Consider the following 19,803-nt stretch of genomic DNA (forward strand, 5'->3'; position numbering starts at 1 on the left):
TGCAGAAGGTCAAAGAGAAATTCATACGGAAACTTTTAATTAAAAATCACTGTAGTAGTTACACTTTAAACCACGAACTCTTCTCGGTGTTCAACTCTGTGTTTTGGAGCAGAGTCTAATTTACTTTCCAAAAATGAGAGTGATGTGTCAGCGGCCTGGAGGTTAACCGAATGCGGAGGAAGAGGATGAGAGATTATGATATTTAATTATTTTTGTCCATTCCATCGCTCACAAATGCTTAACAGCTCTACAAAGTATGAATAACCAGCAAAACCAGGAGGTGCAAAGCTAATGTTGCATTACCCTTGTTACCCTGTAATACAAATCTCATTTGAATGGGCCTTTAGTCTCTTTGTATTGGGGTGTGTGTTTGTGTGTGTGTGTGTGTGTGTGTGTGCTCTGTAGTTGGAATAGCTAATGATAACGTGTCCTGGTTGTACTGTAAATAGGCTGAGAAAACCCCAACAACAGGCTGTGCTGTGGTACAGAGATAAACAAGGACAGTCTCACACACACACACACACACACACACAATAATATGCACCAGCAGTCAAAGAAACACACACTTAAGTATACAAAACCTCACTGACTTGTGCGCACACACACGCACGCACGCACGCACGCACGCACGCACACATGCATATACACAATAATATGCACCAGCAGTCAAAGAAACACACACTTAAGTATACAAAACCTCAATGACTTGTGCACGCACACACACACACACACACACACACACACACACACCAACCAAGAGTGAACCCTCATTAGGAGTGTGTCAGTGCTTCCTCCCCTGTCGGCAGACTGCAGCTGACCTCCAAAGTCTTCCAGCAGTGAAACTCTGACACACTAAACACTACAAAGATGCCTCCCTTTAAAAAAACACCTTACAGCTCTCCCACTCTCAGATCATATCATTGAAACCTTAAGACACAACACTAACTTACTCAGGGATGAGATAACTAAGCACTAGCCAACATGGACTTTCATTTGAAAATATGTTAAGCCGGATTTAAGCTTCTGCGTCAGGGTGTCGCAGAGGCTCTGTGGCTCTGCAGAGCTGATGCGCTCCTCCTAAATAATGCCGCTACATGTCGAGGCTGCAGAGATACAACATGTTAACTTGTTGCCAGGCTTTTGACTTAGGCCAGGAAATATGATCCCATTTCACCAATCCAGGCCTCCATACACTGGCTTTCTTACATCTGTTGCTTTTAAAGTTGATTTCAAGGTGTCGTTGACTTACAAAGCCCTAAGAAGCCTCCCTCCAAGTTACTTATTTGATTTCTTATTGTCCTATCCACACCCTGAGATATCTAGATGCACCACTTCTTGTCCTTCTGAACTACTGAGTTACAGCCAGGAAAATGTAATGTTTGGGCTAAAAATACCCAATTGGGTTAGGGTTAGGGTAAGGGGTTGGGCTTCGGGGTTTGGTGGTTGCATTAGCAACAATGTCTCAATTAAAACCAGCCAGTTTTCATGGCATTATCCCCTGTGGAAAAACAGCATCAGGTTACTGCAAAACACCCTCAATTGTTACTGGAAACAATGGCAAGGAGTCACTACATAGCAAGCATTTTTTTGCTGTTCTTTGGAATGACCTGTCTGAGATCAGGGCTGCAAACCCTGTGTCATTCTTTAAATCTTTTTTTTTTCTTTTAGTAACACCCTAAATTAGATTTTGTGATTGGCAAAGCCGTTTTCAGTGCAAACTTTTCCTCACTACATGTCACTCTCTTTTATGAACTCAAAGACAGAATATAAAATACAATCACTACCACAGTCTCCTGTTTCTGTAGCAAAGTGATGCTGTTTTATGAGTCATACAGTCACTTCTGTAAGACTTGTACAGTGGAGTCAATATTATTGTCATGAGTCTGTGTTCCCAGTGTGTCTCCCCTCCCCCGTGTCTGTGTCTCCCTCTCTCCTAGGGGCGGGTCCAGCGAGCCAGCAGGTGTGCAGGCTACGCACCTGTTCCTCATTCTCATCAGTCTCAGTTAAAGCCCGGTCTCTCCAGCCACTCGTCGTCAGATCATCCAGTTCCCCACGCGGTATACTGTGCTCAGACTCTCGACTCCTTCAGTGATCTTGTTGCCAGTGTTTCCTGTTGCTGTTTCATTGTGACTTACCTTGTTTCTCCTGTGATCAGGAAACCTCCTCGCTTGCCTGCATTCTGCCTGCGCCTGCTGGACCCACTCCCGTCCTTCACTGTGCCTCACCATTGTGCCCCACCACCTCGTCTCTCCACCCTGCCTTCGCCCTGCCTCACGGCACTGCCTCACCATCCAGGGAGTTCAAGTATCTTGGGGTCTTGTTCATGAGTGAGGGTAGAATGGAGTGTGAGATGGATCGGCTGGTCGGTGCGGCTTCTGCAGTGATGTGGGCGCTGCGCCAGTGCGTCGTGGTGAAGAGGGAGCTGAGCTGGAAAGCAAAGCTTTCAATTTACTGGTCCATCTACGTCCCAACCCTTGCCTATGGTCATGAACTCTGGGTACTGACCGGAAGAATGAGATCGCGGATACAAGCAGTGGAAATGAGTTTCCTCCGTGGGGTGGCTGGGTAGCCCTAGAGATAGGGTGAGGAGCTTGTACATCTGGAGGGAGCTCGGAGTAGAGCCACTGCTTGCGTCGAAAGGGGTCAGTTGAGGTGGTTCGGGCATCTGATCAGGATGCCTTCTGGGCAACTCCCGCTGGAGGTGTCCCAGGCACGTCCCACTGGTAGGAGGCCCCAGAACACGCTGGAGGGATTCCATATATCATCTGGCCTCGGAATGCCTTGGGGTCCCCCCAGGAGGAGCTGTAAAGCGTTGCTGGGGAGAGGGATGTCTGGGGTGCTTTGCTCGGGCTGCTGCCCCCACGACCCCGCCCCGGATAAGCGGATGAAAATGGATGGATGGATAGATGATACACAGCTGGCCCAGCAGTGTCAGGGGGAAATGCAGCAGGACGGCAAAGAAAGTTAAGGCAGTGGAAGTCCGAGTAAGACAGATGGATGCAGTGGTGGATGGGTCCAACAACCACCATCTCTCACCCGGGAGGCCAATATCCGCTTCCCATAAAACCCTGTTCTTTTTTTCTAAACCCAACCACATGCTTTTGTCGCCTAAACCCAGCCATGTGTCTCTGCAAAATGTAAACACATGCATTTGCTGTTGAAGGAAAAAAAACTGTAAGTATGCAGTGCTGTACCAAAGTAGTGCCTTTATTTTGACAGAGATTTGACAGAGTTTTCTGTATGAAAACTGTACATTTCCTTTGGAAACAGCAGCGTACTTAGAAAACAGACACTGCATGTAACAGGCAGAACTTGACTCGGCATCCCAGAATGTCAACAACCAACATACCCAGGGTACCTTGCACATCGAATCTCGGTGTGGAAAGTCCATGTCCTAACATAGATATGTGACAAGGTTGGAGTGAGAATGTGTTGATACATTACACATGTAGGTTTCATATGTATCATATCAGTGTTTCTAAAATGATGTAGTAGGCTATATGAGCTGACTTTGTCATTGGAAGATGGAGGGGATGGTAGATGGGGTGATATCCAGGTGAAATGCTTGCCAAGCTGCAGGTCACTGTTCAAGACCAACAGACAACCGGCTGTTTTTTGCCACTAATCATCATTTCAAGCGACTTTTAAGCCCATCACACCTTAAGCGGTCTGTTGCTTTATTTTTATTGTGCCACAAAAAGTGGTTGTTAAACAATAATGGCGTACTGGCCGCGTATTAAGTCAACGTAGACTTTAATCGTTGATGTCTGATGCCAGAAGTCACTGACCAAGTGCCTGTATTTGACGACTTCAGAGTGAGACCGGGCTGACTTGCGCACTCTACTGAAAAGAGAATGGAAGTAATGGGGGTCAATACGGGGCCTCTGAAACATTTAAACCTTGGCCCCAAAGTTTTTCTGGCCCTAGCTGTGGGATTCAGAACCTACTTCCATCTGTAAAATGACTTAGACTTAGACTGACCTTTATTGTCATTCAGATACACACCTTGCAATGCACATCAGAACGAAAATTCGTTACATGAAATACTGAACCTGAGTGAAGACATGACATCTCAAAACAAAGATGCACAAACACGGTGAAAATCCATCTACAACAGCACAGAAAAACAAGTGCTGTTATAACAAACAGAAAAGCTTTATCTGAAAACACATTAGCAGAGTACCATCTGCTCCTAATTGGAAATACCTGTTCATCGAGATTGTTTGGAGTCACAGCTGTGTAAAATGGGACTAATCAAAGCAGCAGACACAGAAACCTGCAAGAGGCGCGCAGGGGATTTGTTTAATATAAGTGTCGGAACAAACATGTCCTGTGAGTTGAGACACCTCGAGGAAACCAGGCAGAGGAGAGACGGAGCACTGAGGCGCTAACAGGCTGCAGTTGCAGTAATAACCTGTGACATTTTAACATAGACACGTTTCTGTTTCACTGCTCTTTATCCAGACAGGATGATGTGACAAAAACACTGAAGAAGATACTCAGTTACATAAAAGCTTTCAGATTTTTTTGAAAATTAAATCCTTTGTCCTTTTTATGATTGATACTTGTCTATATCATTGTGCACTTTACATAATTTATATTTGTCCTGAGACAGTAATTTAAAAATCAAACTCTGGAAACATAGTCTCTATTTTGTGTCAACTTAAATTCAGTGTTATCCATCTTTTCCATTATTCTAAATATGAAGAATCAGTCAAACTGGTAGATTTATTGGTGAGAATTGGGGAGACAAAAAAAATGAGACTGAGAGTTGTAATTGTCTTTAGAGGCCATCAGATGGCAGTGTTGCGGCTAAAAGCTGGTCTCAGTTCTCTTGTGTGTGCACCACGTGTTTGAACGTGCACGCATACACATTCAAAGAGGGAAGAGAGAGAGAGAGAGAGAGAGAGAGAGAGGGTACAATCTCCAGAGACATAAAAAAGAGACAGAATTGGGAAAGAGAAGTTACTGGAAGAGGGACAGACAGGAGAAATGGGAGAAAACAGCTGGTCCACAGCCACCATGTTGTAACCGCAGGGTGCTCTGTGACTGATGGGCAGTTTCCATGACAAAAGCACTCACATGCTGACTGAGACAAACAGTTTTTTGCTGCGAAATCATTCTAAAATACCACTGATTGTGGTGTTTTTCTCTGACGTCCCTGCTGTGTGAGGAATAATTGCAGCGCTGCCTTTGGAAAACATTCTCTTTCATGGTAAACAACAAGACAAAAACACAAGTAAACAATAGAAATCCAGTGTGAACATTGTCATTTTGCTGCTGCAGAGGTGAAAATGGCAAAAATCGATCTCTAGGCTGTCTTTGTGTTATGAACCATCAGACGAAAATAACTCACTATTTCTGACAGGGAGAGGGTTTTTCAATTATCACAAAAGATGCTCAGCAATTACTAGATATTGAAGTAACTTAATAAATACTAGAAATACTACAAAAGCATGTTCATTCTCTGATTGTGTCTCTGCACTTATCTCTTTCTGTATAAGAATTTGCTGTTGCCAATATTATTTTTTTGTGTGATTCTTCTCGATTTAAGCATGGTCAAATCTGTAGCTTTTCTCACATTAGTAACATTTTTGTCATTTTTAATGAGCTATTACAACAAATATAATATGAACAAATGTAGCCATGTGTCTCAAAAATAAATGTCACATGTGGGAACAACACATTAATTCATTTCTGTAATCGCTTATCCTGTTAGGGGCCGCAGGGGGGCTGGAGCCTATCCCAGCTGACACAGGGCGAGAGGCGGGGTACAGCCTGGACAGGTCGCCAGACAATCGCAGGGCTGACACATAGAGACAGACAACCATTCACACCACATTTACACCTACAGGCAATTTAGAGTCACCTATTGACCTGCATGTCTTTGGACTGTGGGAGGAAAGTGAAGTACCTGGAGAAAAACATGCAAACTCTACAGTGAAGTGCTCCCCCACCCTGAGGTTCAAACCTCCCACTATGGGTTATGAACCACGAACCGTCTTGCTTACATGTTACAGGAACAGAGGATTTAGTTGCATCTAGCAGTGAGGATTGCGGATTCAAACCAGCTGAAACTTCTCCCTGTTATAATTCCTACAGTGTTTATTTTTCAGGAGGCTTTTACTGAAGGCCGAATTATCTGCAGAGGTCTCTTTCTCTCCATAATAAACAGACCTGGTGTTTTAAACCAGAACAAAAAAGACTGAATAAGTTTCAGTGTTTTTCCGATGCTGCTTGTCACAGAGAGGTTACTAACTACAATGACCAATGCAAAATCACAAAATGGCCCTATTTAGAGCCAGTGTTTGGTTTGTCTGTTCTGGGCCACTGTAGGAACAAGGCAGTGCAACATGGTGATCTCTGTAGATGAGGACCTGCTCCCTATAAATGACTCATTGTCATCTACCAATATATCCCCCTAAATCCTCCACACTGGACCTTTAGGTGTGATACTACATGTGAAACGAATGTTTTCATATGACAAATATCTGAAAATCACATGTGCCTATATGTTCTGTCTTCACAGCGTATGTATAATTTTTCACATTGATAAAATAAATCAGCCCACTCAGCAAAATTCATGTAGAAGTTGCACATTTCTGCGAACCACAAATACCTTACATTTGTACATTATCACTTTGTGGATATGTTGAAAGCAGTGTCCAAAATTAAGTTTTTGACTCACAAGCCAAAGAGACTAGTAGACGAAAGAATCCAGTGACCACGTATATTTTTTTACCGACCAAAATTATACATTATATATTACATAAGACATATATATACATATATGACATATATAATATTGCCTTTTTGTGTCATATATGCATTTGTAGATGTAATTGATATTAGACACTATTTTATTGAATACAAACGTAAAGAAGAGGCCAGAGCAAAATCTGCAAGATGTTTTAAATACATTTCATCAATACACTCATCACCACAGCCTCAGCATGTGAATAAGTTTCCTCTGGTAAGCAGAATATGTCTAATATTTGTGCTCTGAACGGCAAAAATAGAAGCAGTGAAGTTGTAGTGTGACGCAGTTGACAATGTGATGGCAATGAAGAGTTGCCGTCTTGGTTGAAACTACAGAGCTTGAGTGTTCCCCTCTGGGGGATTAATAAAGTATATAAAATTAAAAATTAAAATTAAATTAAATCAAATTATTATTACGATTAATTACAATCATAAGTATCGAAGGAACTCAGAACACAGAACGGAAGCTAGCAGCACACCAGCTGCAAGTGATATTTTAACAAATCAGCTGATGTCCTGTCCTGTAAACAGTGCCGCAAAAAAGAACGCTTGAGACAATCAGGTCACAGCACCGTTTAGACTTGCTAAAAAACACAGTAGTGTATTTGTGCGTGTGTGTCTGTGAAATTCCAACACTGACACAGAAGAGCCGCAGAGCAGCGTGCCCCTAAATGATGTCAAAACACAGCAGAGGCTCAGCTTAGTTTTTTTTTACTACATGACAACTTTAGTACAAACATTTACCTACCAGTGTGGCAGGTAGCCCTCTGAGATTTACTCACCAAATGGAAAATCCACCCACATTCTGGCATTTGGCGGGTGTTAATTTTAGACCCTGGTTGAAAGTGTATGTTTCTTTATGCGTCAGTATCGCTGTGGTGAAAGTGTGGTTAGGTCTAAGCACAAAAAGATCATGTTTTGGCTTAAAATAGGCTAACTGCTTTGGTGGCACAATATCTGCTGGAAACACAGTGATGGGTTGCTAAAAGTCAACTGGCTTGGTTGTTTGTTGGTTTCTAACAGTGGTCTGCAACTGCGCAGGTATCTGGCCTAAGTGAGACACCATCCACCATCCCCTTCACCTCCCAGTGACAAAGTCAGTTTATATAATAGTCACTTTAGAAACACTGACATGATATGTATGAAAACTGCAATTGTAGTGCATCAGCGGTTTGCAGAAACATGCAATTCCACATTTTCTTCTGGCAACTGAGCTGAAGAAATAACATTATGAATATAATAGATATATAATATATAAACAACCACTACACATGCTTCTCTGTCTTAGTGGACAGGGTGCTTTTTCAGTATTTTTCAGGTTGTTTTATCTGCACACATGCATTCATCTGATCTGTGTCTGAGTTTGTATGTTCATGTATGTGTTTTTTTCCATCTTGGCTGTGTGGCATTCCCATGACATCATGGTTGTCACGTTTGTCCAAGTGTCCACTCAGCAGTCCACCATGCTAAGCTAGCATCTGTGTGAGGTAAAGCTCACTCATGCAGAAAAAAAGAGAGGCTGAAACAGGAAGGTGCTGTCATCCTGTCTGCTCAGAAAAAGGGTGAGAGAGACTAACGAGGTCCAAAAAATCGCTCGACCCTGAACTCAAGGTAACCGACCAGAAACGTCACCCAGCTGTCCTGCAGCCACACGAGAAAGTGATGTCATCCTGTTGACTTCAGCAACCCTCCTTCCCACTAGGAGTCTGATAGAAATGAAACAGAGAGCTCGGTGAAAGATTTCACTGCTCAGTGACGTGACAGAGAGGACTTTGTTTAGTTAAGTGTTAATCCTCAGTGAAACAGGAAGATGGATTATAGGTGCAAACTTTGTTCTGAGAGTTTTCTCTGTCGTCCTTTTCATTTAATTCAAAGCACACCAGCCCTGTAAACAAACTCACATATCTTCAATACATAACTTGTTTATTAGACAGCTTTAGTGACCAGTTTTATTGTTGGGATCATATCTATAAAATTCCAACTCATCATTACAAAGACTAAAGACACATCACATTTTCTACACAAAGCTTTTCTCCAAGCTTTTAGTTAACTGATGAAGGGCTGATGTGGATTACTTTTGACAGTGATAGTGATGCCATTAACCCCACCTAACATCTTTTAACGCTTGCCCCCTGTAAATGCTAAACGGCAGTGATGGCCAAACGAAGCCTCATGAAGCATTTTCTTTATTTTATAAAGCCCACTCGATGGTGCTCTTGGTTTGAAGAAAGAGACTCAGAGAATGGCAATTCAGTGTGCTTTCATTTGGCCATCACTACTAAACGAACATCATATATAAAGCACTTCTAGTCTTACCAACCACTCAAAGTGCTTTGCAGCACAAGCTCCATTCACACACATACAAGGTGCTGCTAATCAGATAAACATTCACACACACTCACATGGCATAGCCATCTGGAATAATTCAGGGTTTAGTATCTCGTCCAAGGACACTTTGACATGTGACTGCATGGGCCAGGGATCGAACCGTTAGCCTTGCGATTGGTAGATGCTTTATCTCCTGAGCCACAGCTGCTGTAGGCTCAGCAGGTGGCTGTAAGAAGTTTGCAGCTTGCTTCTACTAAATATTGGGTCACCTCAACATATCTATAAAAATATCTTAAAGCACTGTGGCTGCACATTCATAAACACTAAGTCTTTTTTTCTGTGTCCAAAAACACGACTTTTAAAATCTACCAAAATAGTATAACCATAGAGTAATATTTCTATGTTGCTGTTTTATGATGCTGTGATTGTGATATGGTCTGTTTTTCTTTGTTTGCACAACAAGGCCTTTTAAAAACTTCTGCACACTCTCAGAATGTGTTTTAGTTCCCAGTTATGTAAGCCATTAAATGCTGATTTATAGTTTTTATAGCCTACTGTAGCCTATGGAAGTGGCCTACACCACTTATACAAGCCATTTATACTATATTTATACTTTACACTGCATTGCTCTGCATTTACACCTCCAAAACACTAGTTGGCAGTGGAGTTTCTATGCCACTGTGTTGTGTACACACATGAAACACAGATAAAACATGGCTTAATTGCGACAACATTAAACAAAAGTACAAACTTGGCTCCATTATGACTCACAATGTTCACAAACAAAACACATTAGCTCATGACATTTCCCATTGCATAAATTAGCTTAGCAGCTAACAGACTTTACCTCCACTCATAATGCCAGGAAAAATCTCACACAAGAATTCAAATGCTATGCCCTGAGGGCTTCATTGTCTTTGCAATTTTTTATTTCATATCTGTGCTATTTTAAGCAGAAATGGTTTTCAGTTTAAAATAATAAACAGGAAGTTTGTATCACCACAATGTGTTGTTACATTCCTGGGAAGGTGCACATCAGGGTACGGTGTAGGGTACACATCTACGCAGAGTCTACACAGTCTTCACTGTAGATATAGCATCAGTTAAAAGCAGAAGTACAAACCCCATTTGAGCAATGCTCTTGTTTGTCTGTAGAACCAATTTTAGACCCTCATTGTGCAGATTTTAGTTTTTAATTTTGGGTTTTCTTGTGTGTATTGCTGAGGCCTATCAAATCTGTTCAGTTCTAAAAAAGTACGCAAGCCCATTATTTAAAAATATTTCAAAACCAGCCCTGTTACATCAGTGTTTACAGTCTTCTTCTTCCCTTCTGCCGGCCCATTCCTGTGATTTTTTTTGGCACGTTAACACCACAGACTGTCGTGTAGTGGAAACCATTGGCAGGAATATTAAGTGCCACTTGCGTACTCATGCCCGTGCATATGCTTACTCATGCATGTGAACGAGATAACAACAAAATGGGGACCTGCTCAGACAAACATTGATCCATCACCTTAGGACAAACACTGTGGCCAAAAGTATGTGGATACCTAAGCATTACATCCACACTGATAAACATCAGGAAAGCATTCCAACATTAAACTGGGCATTAAACTGCTGCTATGACAGACTCTTCCTGTTTCAGACTTTCCATTAGATTGTGGAACTGCAGGAATTTGTTCCCATTTAGCCACCAGCATCAATGAGGTCCAACACTGACTCAAGGACCTCAGACACTGGGGGCATTTCTTTTGTGTGTGATAATTCACACATCGATTTATCTTTCTAAAATGTTATATTTTTTATTGAAACAACATTGTTTTTTGAGTTCTTGCGCCACAAATAAAGGCATCAACAAATCCCATTGTACCTATAAATATGTTTTATGATTATAAAACAACAACACTGAGGCTCCATAGTACAGCCAGGACTGCAAACTTTACTGTTCCTATTAATCCTTCCCACCTTGACAAAGGCACATATACAAGATCAACTCCTGCTGTTCTTCCCTTTCACAATAAAAGTCTACACTGCAGAACTGGTGACAAGAGGGAACTCATATTCCCTCAGAGCTTTGCTTTAAAAGGAAACACAATAAAATAGCTTAGAGTAGCTTAAACAACTATAAGCTATACAACAACTTACCTAAGACTAAGGATGTCACAATACCAAAAATTCAGTAGTCGGTGCCGATACCAGTAAAATTACATGATTCTCGATACCAAAGTCGATACCACAGTAAAAAAAAAAAAAAAAAGAAAAAAAGAAAAATCTTAAGATCCTATGTACTTAAACAAGAAATACTTTATTAACATATTTGCAATTAAATTCTTGCCGGTACTATTACAAAAACCTTCATTGCTTCATATTGTTCACCTCTCCTCGCTTCATTCATTTTTAAAAAGCAAAGTCAAAAACCAACCAAACAAATAAAAACATCTCAATATTTTACTCTACCTGTATGGAGTAGAAAGAAATTAGAAACACTTCGCAACGTGTACAGTAAAAGATTTGTTTTAATATTTAGGGTGCTGACATGTATGAAACCTTAATGAACACTTAAAACCATGCATGTCATTTTTTTCTTTTTCTCTTTTCCTCTTTACCTATTTTTCGTTGTAAAAAACATGCTCAATAAACTCAATGAACGATTTAAATATTTACTATTTAAATCACGCTGACAGCGTTGGAGCCAACCACAGGAATGTGTGGAATTTCGTTGGTTTCATTTATTGTTTGTCCTGTCCCGGTGCAAATGGCGTTTTTTTCACGTCTGTGGAAAAATCAAACACCGCTGTGTTTCGGAAGTAGACGCACATGCGCAGTCATGTACTGCTGAGAGCATTCTCGGAACCCATTGGCTATATTCGGCGTCTGACTTCCGGCAGACGGCAATACAGCCTCTGGGGGCAGACCCCCGATTTTTTGGCATTCCGGTTTGAGGAAGCGAATTTCCATTTCCGATTTCCGTTTATATATAAGTAAATATGATGAGCCATTGCAATGGATTCAGAGTTTGCAGTGACGCCAATTATGGACCGCCTCGTTAGTTCACCGCACAGAGCGTTTAACCTGGCAACAACTGCAGCCGGCTCAAACGTGATTGATCAATATCACGCGGACTACAAACAGCCTACAACCAGAAACCAGGGGTCTTCCGCTCTTCAAGATCAGGGGTTTGTTTACAGACACTACATTCACTGAATGTAGAGTCTGTTTATAGAGACTATGCTGAGAGTGAAATCCCTGATCGTTAGCTCAAACGCAGCTTGTTCAAGCTGTTCTCTGTGTTGTTGAAATTAAAGACAATAAGATGGAACATATCTGCTTATTGGGCGGCATGGTGGTGTGGTGGTTAGCACTCTCGCCTCACAGCAAGAGGGTTGCCGGTTCGATCCCGGGCGTGGGAGCCCTTCTGTGTGGAGTTTGCATGTTCTCCCCGTGTCAGCGTGGGTTCTCTCCGGGCACTCCGGCTTCCTCCCACAGTCCAAAGACATGCAGATTGGGGACTAGGTTAATTGGTAACTCTAAATTGTCCGTAGGTGTGAATGTGAGCGTAAATGGTTGTGTGTCTCTATGTGTCAGCCCTGTGATAGTCTGGCGACCTGTCCAGGGTGTACCCTGCCTCTCGCCCGATGTAGCTGGGATAGGCTCCAGCCCCCCCGCGACCCTCAAGAGGATGAAGCGGTTAGAAGATGAATGAATGAATATCTGTTGATATTGCTGTCTGAATATTATGTTGAAACAGGAAAGGAAAGCAAACAGTTTTCAAATAGCTGGAAGCACACCATTGTTTAAATATAAGTGCATGCTTCAGCATTGAGCTTTTCTGTTATTGGAACTAAGGGACCAACCAAGAAACATGAGTGGTGTGATGGGGTATCCACCTACTTAAGATCATATTGTGTAATTTGGATGGATTTAATACACTGAAAGGTGAGTCTCTCTTTTTTATTGAACTGCCATGTTGGTCTATAAAAGAAATGAGTGTGATCAAACCTGTCATCCAGTAACTTTCCACTCAGCCCTTGAGGCTCTCCGCTACGTGGCTGGAATAGAATTTGACTGCACTGAAGGTTGGTGTCCAATGCAGTGAGATAATGTCAGACCAAAAAGGTGTCATCCTGAAGAAAACCGCCTTCCTCATTACCTAACTTTCCGACTGATATGCAATACTAAAACAAAGTCGCCTTCCAGACTTTCTGGTTTTAAGTTTTAACTTTTTACCAAAAGCCTGCAGCAAAACATCAAATCACTGGTGCCCTGCAGCTTCCTCGGCAGAGAGCAATTATTTGGAATTAAATCCCATTCACTGTTCAGCCAGCAGCAAGAACAAGGTAAGGTCTGACAAGCTGTCAGCTGGGAGAAGGAAATGAGGGCTGCAGAGTCTTCCGTCCACTGGGCTCTCTTTTTATCATTAACCTTGAAGAATGTTGACTTTTAACAAGCTTGCTTCTCTTCTTCTGCTCAGCTGCTTTTGAATGTCTCATATAGGCCGACAGGTGAGGGAGGAGTTGAACACTTTCACACAGGTCTTATTCCTCAGCCTTTATGCTTGTTTCTACAGGCCTGATGAACCAGGGTCACATGGCTTTCTCAACATAGATCCTGTTGTCATAACTCTTAAGGACTGTATTTATCAAAATGCATTTAAATATTAATTAGGGCCGGGCAGGCAGTTCTGCCAGGAACCTCTTGTTTTCCTGCTCGTTCTTCCTTCTTCTTCAGAGGAAATCCTACTTCCCATACGCCAAAAATCACCAAACTTTGCTCAAAGGTCCAGTCCTGTGCCAGATTTACTCAGCTGCAAAAACAGGCCAATAGTCCTGATGGTGGCGCTACAGCAAGCCTCTAAAGTTCAAAATTGTGAAAATTCACAACAAATCAACCATATGTGCTACAGATTTGAAACTTTCACCAAACTGTAGCCCCAATACTGAAGAAACTTTTGTACATTTAAACCTATTGCAAATAATGAAGTCCATCACTCTGTTTTTTCAAAAACTGTAAAACCTATTAAACTCTTCCTACAACTTTTGCTCAATTGACACCAAACTTGCTACAGAGCATCTTCAGACTGTCCTACACAAATGATCCACACAGATTTTTGATTGAGCAAAAATTGAGCCTACAGTGCATCAAGATGTTTGACTGTAAACAGTACTGTAAACATATATTTGCAAATTCATGTTAAATAAGTTTTTAATGTTCATGAAAAAAATTGACAAAACTTTGGAGTCATGATAGATGATGGTTGGCCAATATCAGAATTTTATATCAAGAACTGAATTTTTGACAGCATTTTGAATTCTGTCCTCATGTGAACCATTGCTGTCAGTGGGAATAGAGCATCTTTACACATCAGTTTTTCACTTATGGAGTAAATCAATCATTGTTAAAAACAAATTAACAACATCTCTATGCTGTCTAGATGTAAGATGCGTTTTTTTCATATTTTTGTCTTGATAACTGAATTTATGACAGCAGTTTGAAATCTGCCTTGACAACTGCTGTCATCCTGGTGGCTGACTTAGTCAATTTGTGAAGCCACAGATGAGTTGTCACTTGCTAATTAGCTCAGTGAGATAGAAGATGCTCCTTGGTGTCAGAAGTTGTGAGTTCAAGCCTCAAGTGATGAAAAATGTACACTGTAATGGTAACTTTCTTGTTTGTCTTTCTATTCTGCCTCTTGTTGCTCAGAATTGCCTAAATTTGCCTAAAATTGCCCAGCCCCGACCATTGCTGCGCAGCATCTATAATTAGATTTATGTTTTGGAGGAAACACTGTTTTTTGTTTTTCTTTTAATCAAGAAAGTGTGACTACTTATATGGCGTACAATTGATAAAGAGGAGGCTGGATTGTTGGACATACAAAGCAATGACCAAAGTTGATGTTCTGTATCCCACATATTGCCATATCATAATATGGTTAAGGTTAGGGAAAAGTTATTGCTTTGTCAAATACTGAAAAGGTTTATGCATCCCATTTCATCATTTAAGTTAGCACATGGGCTTCAATACATTTTTTTGCAGGTGTTAGGTAAAAAAAAATGCTGCAAAGTTGTTCCCAAAATTAGTCCCTGGTGTTAGTAGTCAAATAGTCAGCTTCAGTTTGAAACTGCATGTAAAATAGAAAAAAGGAATTGGGTGAGACAGCAGTGTGATCATATATTTTCTTTTCAAATAATACCAGAAGTTATAAAGCCCACAATCTTGCCACAAAATGTTTTTAGCTCGTCTCTTTTGATCGACAAAACATCAAGTTAATGCTTTACTGTGCCTTCTACTGCTTTTGTTTTTCTTTTTTCCAAAATTTTCATTTTTTAATGCAGCATTTATCAATTAGGATGTTAGATATGTGAGTGTTATTCCTTTTCTTAGGAGCATTTTTTGGGCAAGCGCACAGCACATGCGCTTTAAATGTGCTATTTGGGGTTTAACAGCAGTTTGTGACACACAGCCTTTTGCCTGTTTATGGTCATGGATACACTGTACACAAGCCAGCTCTCAAACATTTCTGATTAGGAGAAACACACCTACATTTTATTTTATTTTATTTTGTTTTATTTTATTTTTTACAGTTTTTACAGTTTGTTTTTTGTGGATATGCATAAATTTCATAACACTGACTTTTTAAAGAAGGTGGTCAAAGAAATGAAAGGGGGAGGCTGTCTGTAGTGATGGCCAAATGAAGCCACATTGTCTTTATTTTATGAGCCCTCTAGATGGCGCTCTTGGTTTAACAAGGGAGGCTCAAAGAATGGCAATTCAATGTGTTTTCAATCTTTTGTTGAAAAAAAAAACACCATCTAGTGGGCTTATAAAATAAAGAAAATGCTTCATGAGGCTTCATTTGGCCACCACTAGCTGTCACCAGTGGGAAACGTTGAAAAAAAATCTTATTTTGATGCAAAGAAGCAAAATGGCACACACAGCTACTGCTGTTTCACTTTTCCGCAGTTCAACATGAAAAACATCAAGTTAGGGCACGCATACAGGGCTGCATGTAAACAGGAATATTAGTCATGTAAATAGCTTAGTAGGAATATTGTCTTTTTTCCAGGATATAGGCAAAAACATTTTGTGCAAGAAAATGTCATTGTTTTACGCTCTTTGCACTTATTAAATGATCTTTTGTTGGATTAAAGCATGGTTCTTCAGAAGGTTCAACAAATTTCCTTTTGCACACTGTGTTTATTGTGGTAACTGTAGCAGTGTTGTTTGTTCTTCAGTAAATATATCTGCTCTTCAAGGACAACCTAAATAAAAGGCTGAAACGCTCCAAACAGTTTGAGTGGCTGCAGAACATAAAAGAAAATTCCTCTACAACAAGGCAACAAAAAGTTTAGGGACAGGAAGGTCAAAAAGTAATACTGGAAAAAGTAACCTCAGCCATTTTCCAATCTCTGATATGCTATTTCTAAAGCCTTATTATCTATAGTAGCGGAACGAGTTTTAAGTCTTCACCATCATCGTGCCAAACTGTACAGCCTGCAATTTAAAAAGCCACCCGAGAACAGCTGCGGAGAGTTCACGGTCGAGTTTAATCACTTGATCATAAACCTTTGAGAATGGCTACAAGAAGTCCAGCCAAAAGACAGAAAAACATTCCTCACAGGAGGTGTATCTGTCCAATTAGTTCGACTGAGCTTGCTTTATTTTACCTTTGGCATAAATACACTGAGCAAGTTTTGCATTTTGTATTCCAAGAAAATGTGTTAGTTCTCCACAGAGCTTCCATCCACAGATGACTGCTGTGTACAGAAGTTTGTCTCGCAGGCTGCTTTGCAATGACTACAAGAGGCACAGCAGAGTAATTGGAAAACCGTGACAAGAAAAGCCTGGAGTCTGTAGTTATTTCACAAGAGTATAAAATTTATGTTCTGTGAGTGTTTGCAAACCTTGTTCCTGTTCACTCAAACAAGATCTGTACGAACAATCTCACTTTATGAACAAGGCTCACTGTGCAGGGACAGAGGATGTCTTTTATGACTTAAAACTTTGTTCATAGTGTTCATGTTCAAACTGTGTGCACGGTACCTGACAGTATGAAGAATATTCCAGAAACAAAGGCGAGGATGGTGCGCTGCGGCCGGATGTGTCCGATGTTGCTGATGACAAAGGCGGTGAAGACGAAGAGCAGGGAGACCATGGGGAAGGGAGTAGCAGTTCGGACCATTTCTAGAAGACAGGGAGAATAGTGGGAGAGAGTAAGAGAAGGACGGATGTGATTAAAAAGGGATTATGAGGACGTTAGCTTGGGGGGATATATTTACAAATGAACCTCTAAATTAATTACAGAAAGGAGTGACAGAATACTGGGAGTTGCTGTAATTGAGGGTTTTTTTTCTTTTTCCTGGCATGCGTTTTAACGCTTTTATTTGAAATATAATCCTCCCATTAAAGAGTCAAGTTTGTTATTGTATGTCCAAGATGCAGCAGCCATAAAAAACTTGAAAACCTTGAGAAAGTTTACAGTGAATGATGAATAATTTCATATTTTAAGAAGTTTTGAAAATAATATAATATAATATAATAATGAATAAAATATTAAATGTGTCAGTGTTAGTGAATAAATAATTATTATTATTATCATTAATAACAAAATGATAATAATAATAATAATAATAATAATTAATTAATTAATTAATTAATTAATTATTATCTGGTAAATCCAAAAATTGGTCACATCAACCTTTTATGAGCTCTAATCATTTTGCACACAATTGCATACATTAGATTGTATGATTTTGTTTCTACCCTCAAACTTAAGAATCTTCCTTTCTCAATGATACCATTGAAGCATATGAAGTCAGTATAGCATGTACTGAAATGATTGGATCTGAGTTCTTAAAGAAGCAGTAATTCAGGTTTGGAAACTGGGGGGCATAAGAGCAAGGTCAAAACACAACTGGTAAATTATTAACTTCAATTGGAAATAGAGAAGGTTTTGCTTTAACTTATTATTGTAAAGTAAATGCCGATTGCACAATGTAATGGCCATAGATTAATGACATCATCTGTGTTAACGTTGCCACCAGGTACTATCTCCCGCGAAAATAAAGGCTTGATTTATGAAACAAAGGCGATTTTTTTCCTGGTAGCTATTGGTAGCTATACCCAGCTACCAAAGAGTAACAAGAAATGGTGCACAGTGAAAAATCTGAAGTAACTGTGGAAACTATCTTGCGAAAGAAAAAGAACCCCGATGCAAGGCCCTGAGAAAAATGGAAAGCAATCTGGTTATCTTTGCAATTTCACAATAACTTCACCAAGTGGAAACAGTGAGGGCAAAAAAGCTGTCTGTTTCCACTTTGAAACTCAGCACTTAAGACTTAAGAATTTAAGTCCAATATTCAGTCTTATTTTAGCTCAATTCCTGAGAGAAATGTCTGGCTGCTAAATGCTCGTCTATGTTCACAAGCAAGTTGCCAACTTTGTCAGCCATTTTTAGAGCATTTTTTTAGTTGACCAATTTTTAGAAACTGAACAGAGAACCGAGTCAAACCTGTGAAGTTTCCAGATGTAAAACCATGAAAATGAGCTCAGCTGAAAGACCCTAAAATGCTCTATTGCACTGATAGAAACTCATTGACTGGATTGAATAATGGATGTAGCCACCATGAGGTCATGCGCTAGTTTGTGGCCTTGAGTGTTGAAGCATGAAGTACAGAATTTTAGCTGTTGCCATCTTGGAGCCAGAAATGACTCTATTCAGATTACAGGTTGGAGCTAATCCTGCTGCTAGCTTGGTTAGCACTGTACATTTACAGCTATGGTTAACTTATTAATTTTTTCTAGGGAAAAAAAAACAGGCTAAAAAACTTGTGGACATTGTGGAACATTACATAAAAGACTATCTGGTAGTAAATGTGTGTTACCGAGAGTTAGCATTGTAGCATGCTTGTGTGAAGACACTGCATTATCCTTATCTTATAATTTTCACCATGAACTTACATAGAAATCATAACATGTTTGTGTTGCAGAGTTTTAGTTTAAGAATTTGGAGATGCAGAAGTTTTTTTCTGGCAAATCATGACCATGACATGAAAAATGTACAAAATCTAACAGAATAACAAAACACAACTTTTCTGATGACAGTTTTTGTCTTTTGTTTGGTGTTTCAATACACTGAAGCTCATAAAATATATTTCATTGCATACTTAGAACCAGAGGTTTCCTGGAGCTCACTCAGGGGTACTGTTGAGCAAGGCAGTGAATGATTTATTCAGCATTCTCTCACTGTAGTGCTACTACAGTGTTATGACTTGTGCGTCTACCTGAGGACATTCATCTAGCATTAAATGGACCAAATGTCTTCCCCCTGGTGTCTCCAGCAACAGTGTGTGCTTTACTTCAAAGAGACAGAGCAAACTGCGGCGGGCAGAGCACTTTGAAGCCAGTTCACAGTGTCAACATCTTAAATCATTAAAACAGCTCAGAGACAAAATAGCTCTGTGGGGAGATTCAGCAAGCTTTCAACATTCATTTAATATTTGACCAAAAAAAAAAAAACCTAAACAAAAAAAAAACATGTATACACAGGATTCTTTAAAAATAAATAAAGTCCTTCACAGGTTCTCTGGTCAGCACTGGGACTTCAGGTAGAAGCTTAAATCAAACAGAGTGTTTTGAAATTGCACTAACAAGCAAAGTAGCTACTATAGAAGATAGCTGTCTTTTCCCTTTCCTGAGGAAGCTATGTATCTCTAAAAT

The 19,803-nt window shown here is 40.3% G+C and overlaps 1 protein-coding gene across 2 annotated transcripts in view; it reads right to left on the bottom strand.

The window, feature by feature from the left end:
- LOC125905062 (voltage-dependent calcium channel gamma-7 subunit-like) overlaps positions 1 to 19,803 on the bottom strand; it is a 100,884-nt gene that overhangs the window by 20,887 nt on the left and 60,194 nt on the right. For both annotated transcript variants that reach the window (XM_049602875.1, XM_049602874.1), the window contains exon 4: positions 17,128 to 17,268. In XM_049602875.1, coding sequence (XP_049458832.1) covers positions 17,128 to 17,268 — 141 coding nt within the window. The remainder of the gene's footprint in view (positions 1 to 17,127; positions 17,269 to 19,803) is intronic.

Source organism: Epinephelus fuscoguttatus, linkage group LG17, assembly GCF_011397635.1.
Source record: "Epinephelus fuscoguttatus linkage group LG17, E.fuscoguttatus.final_Chr_v1".
NCBI classification, from domain to species: Eukaryota; Metazoa; Chordata; class Actinopteri; order Perciformes; family Serranidae; genus Epinephelus; species Epinephelus fuscoguttatus.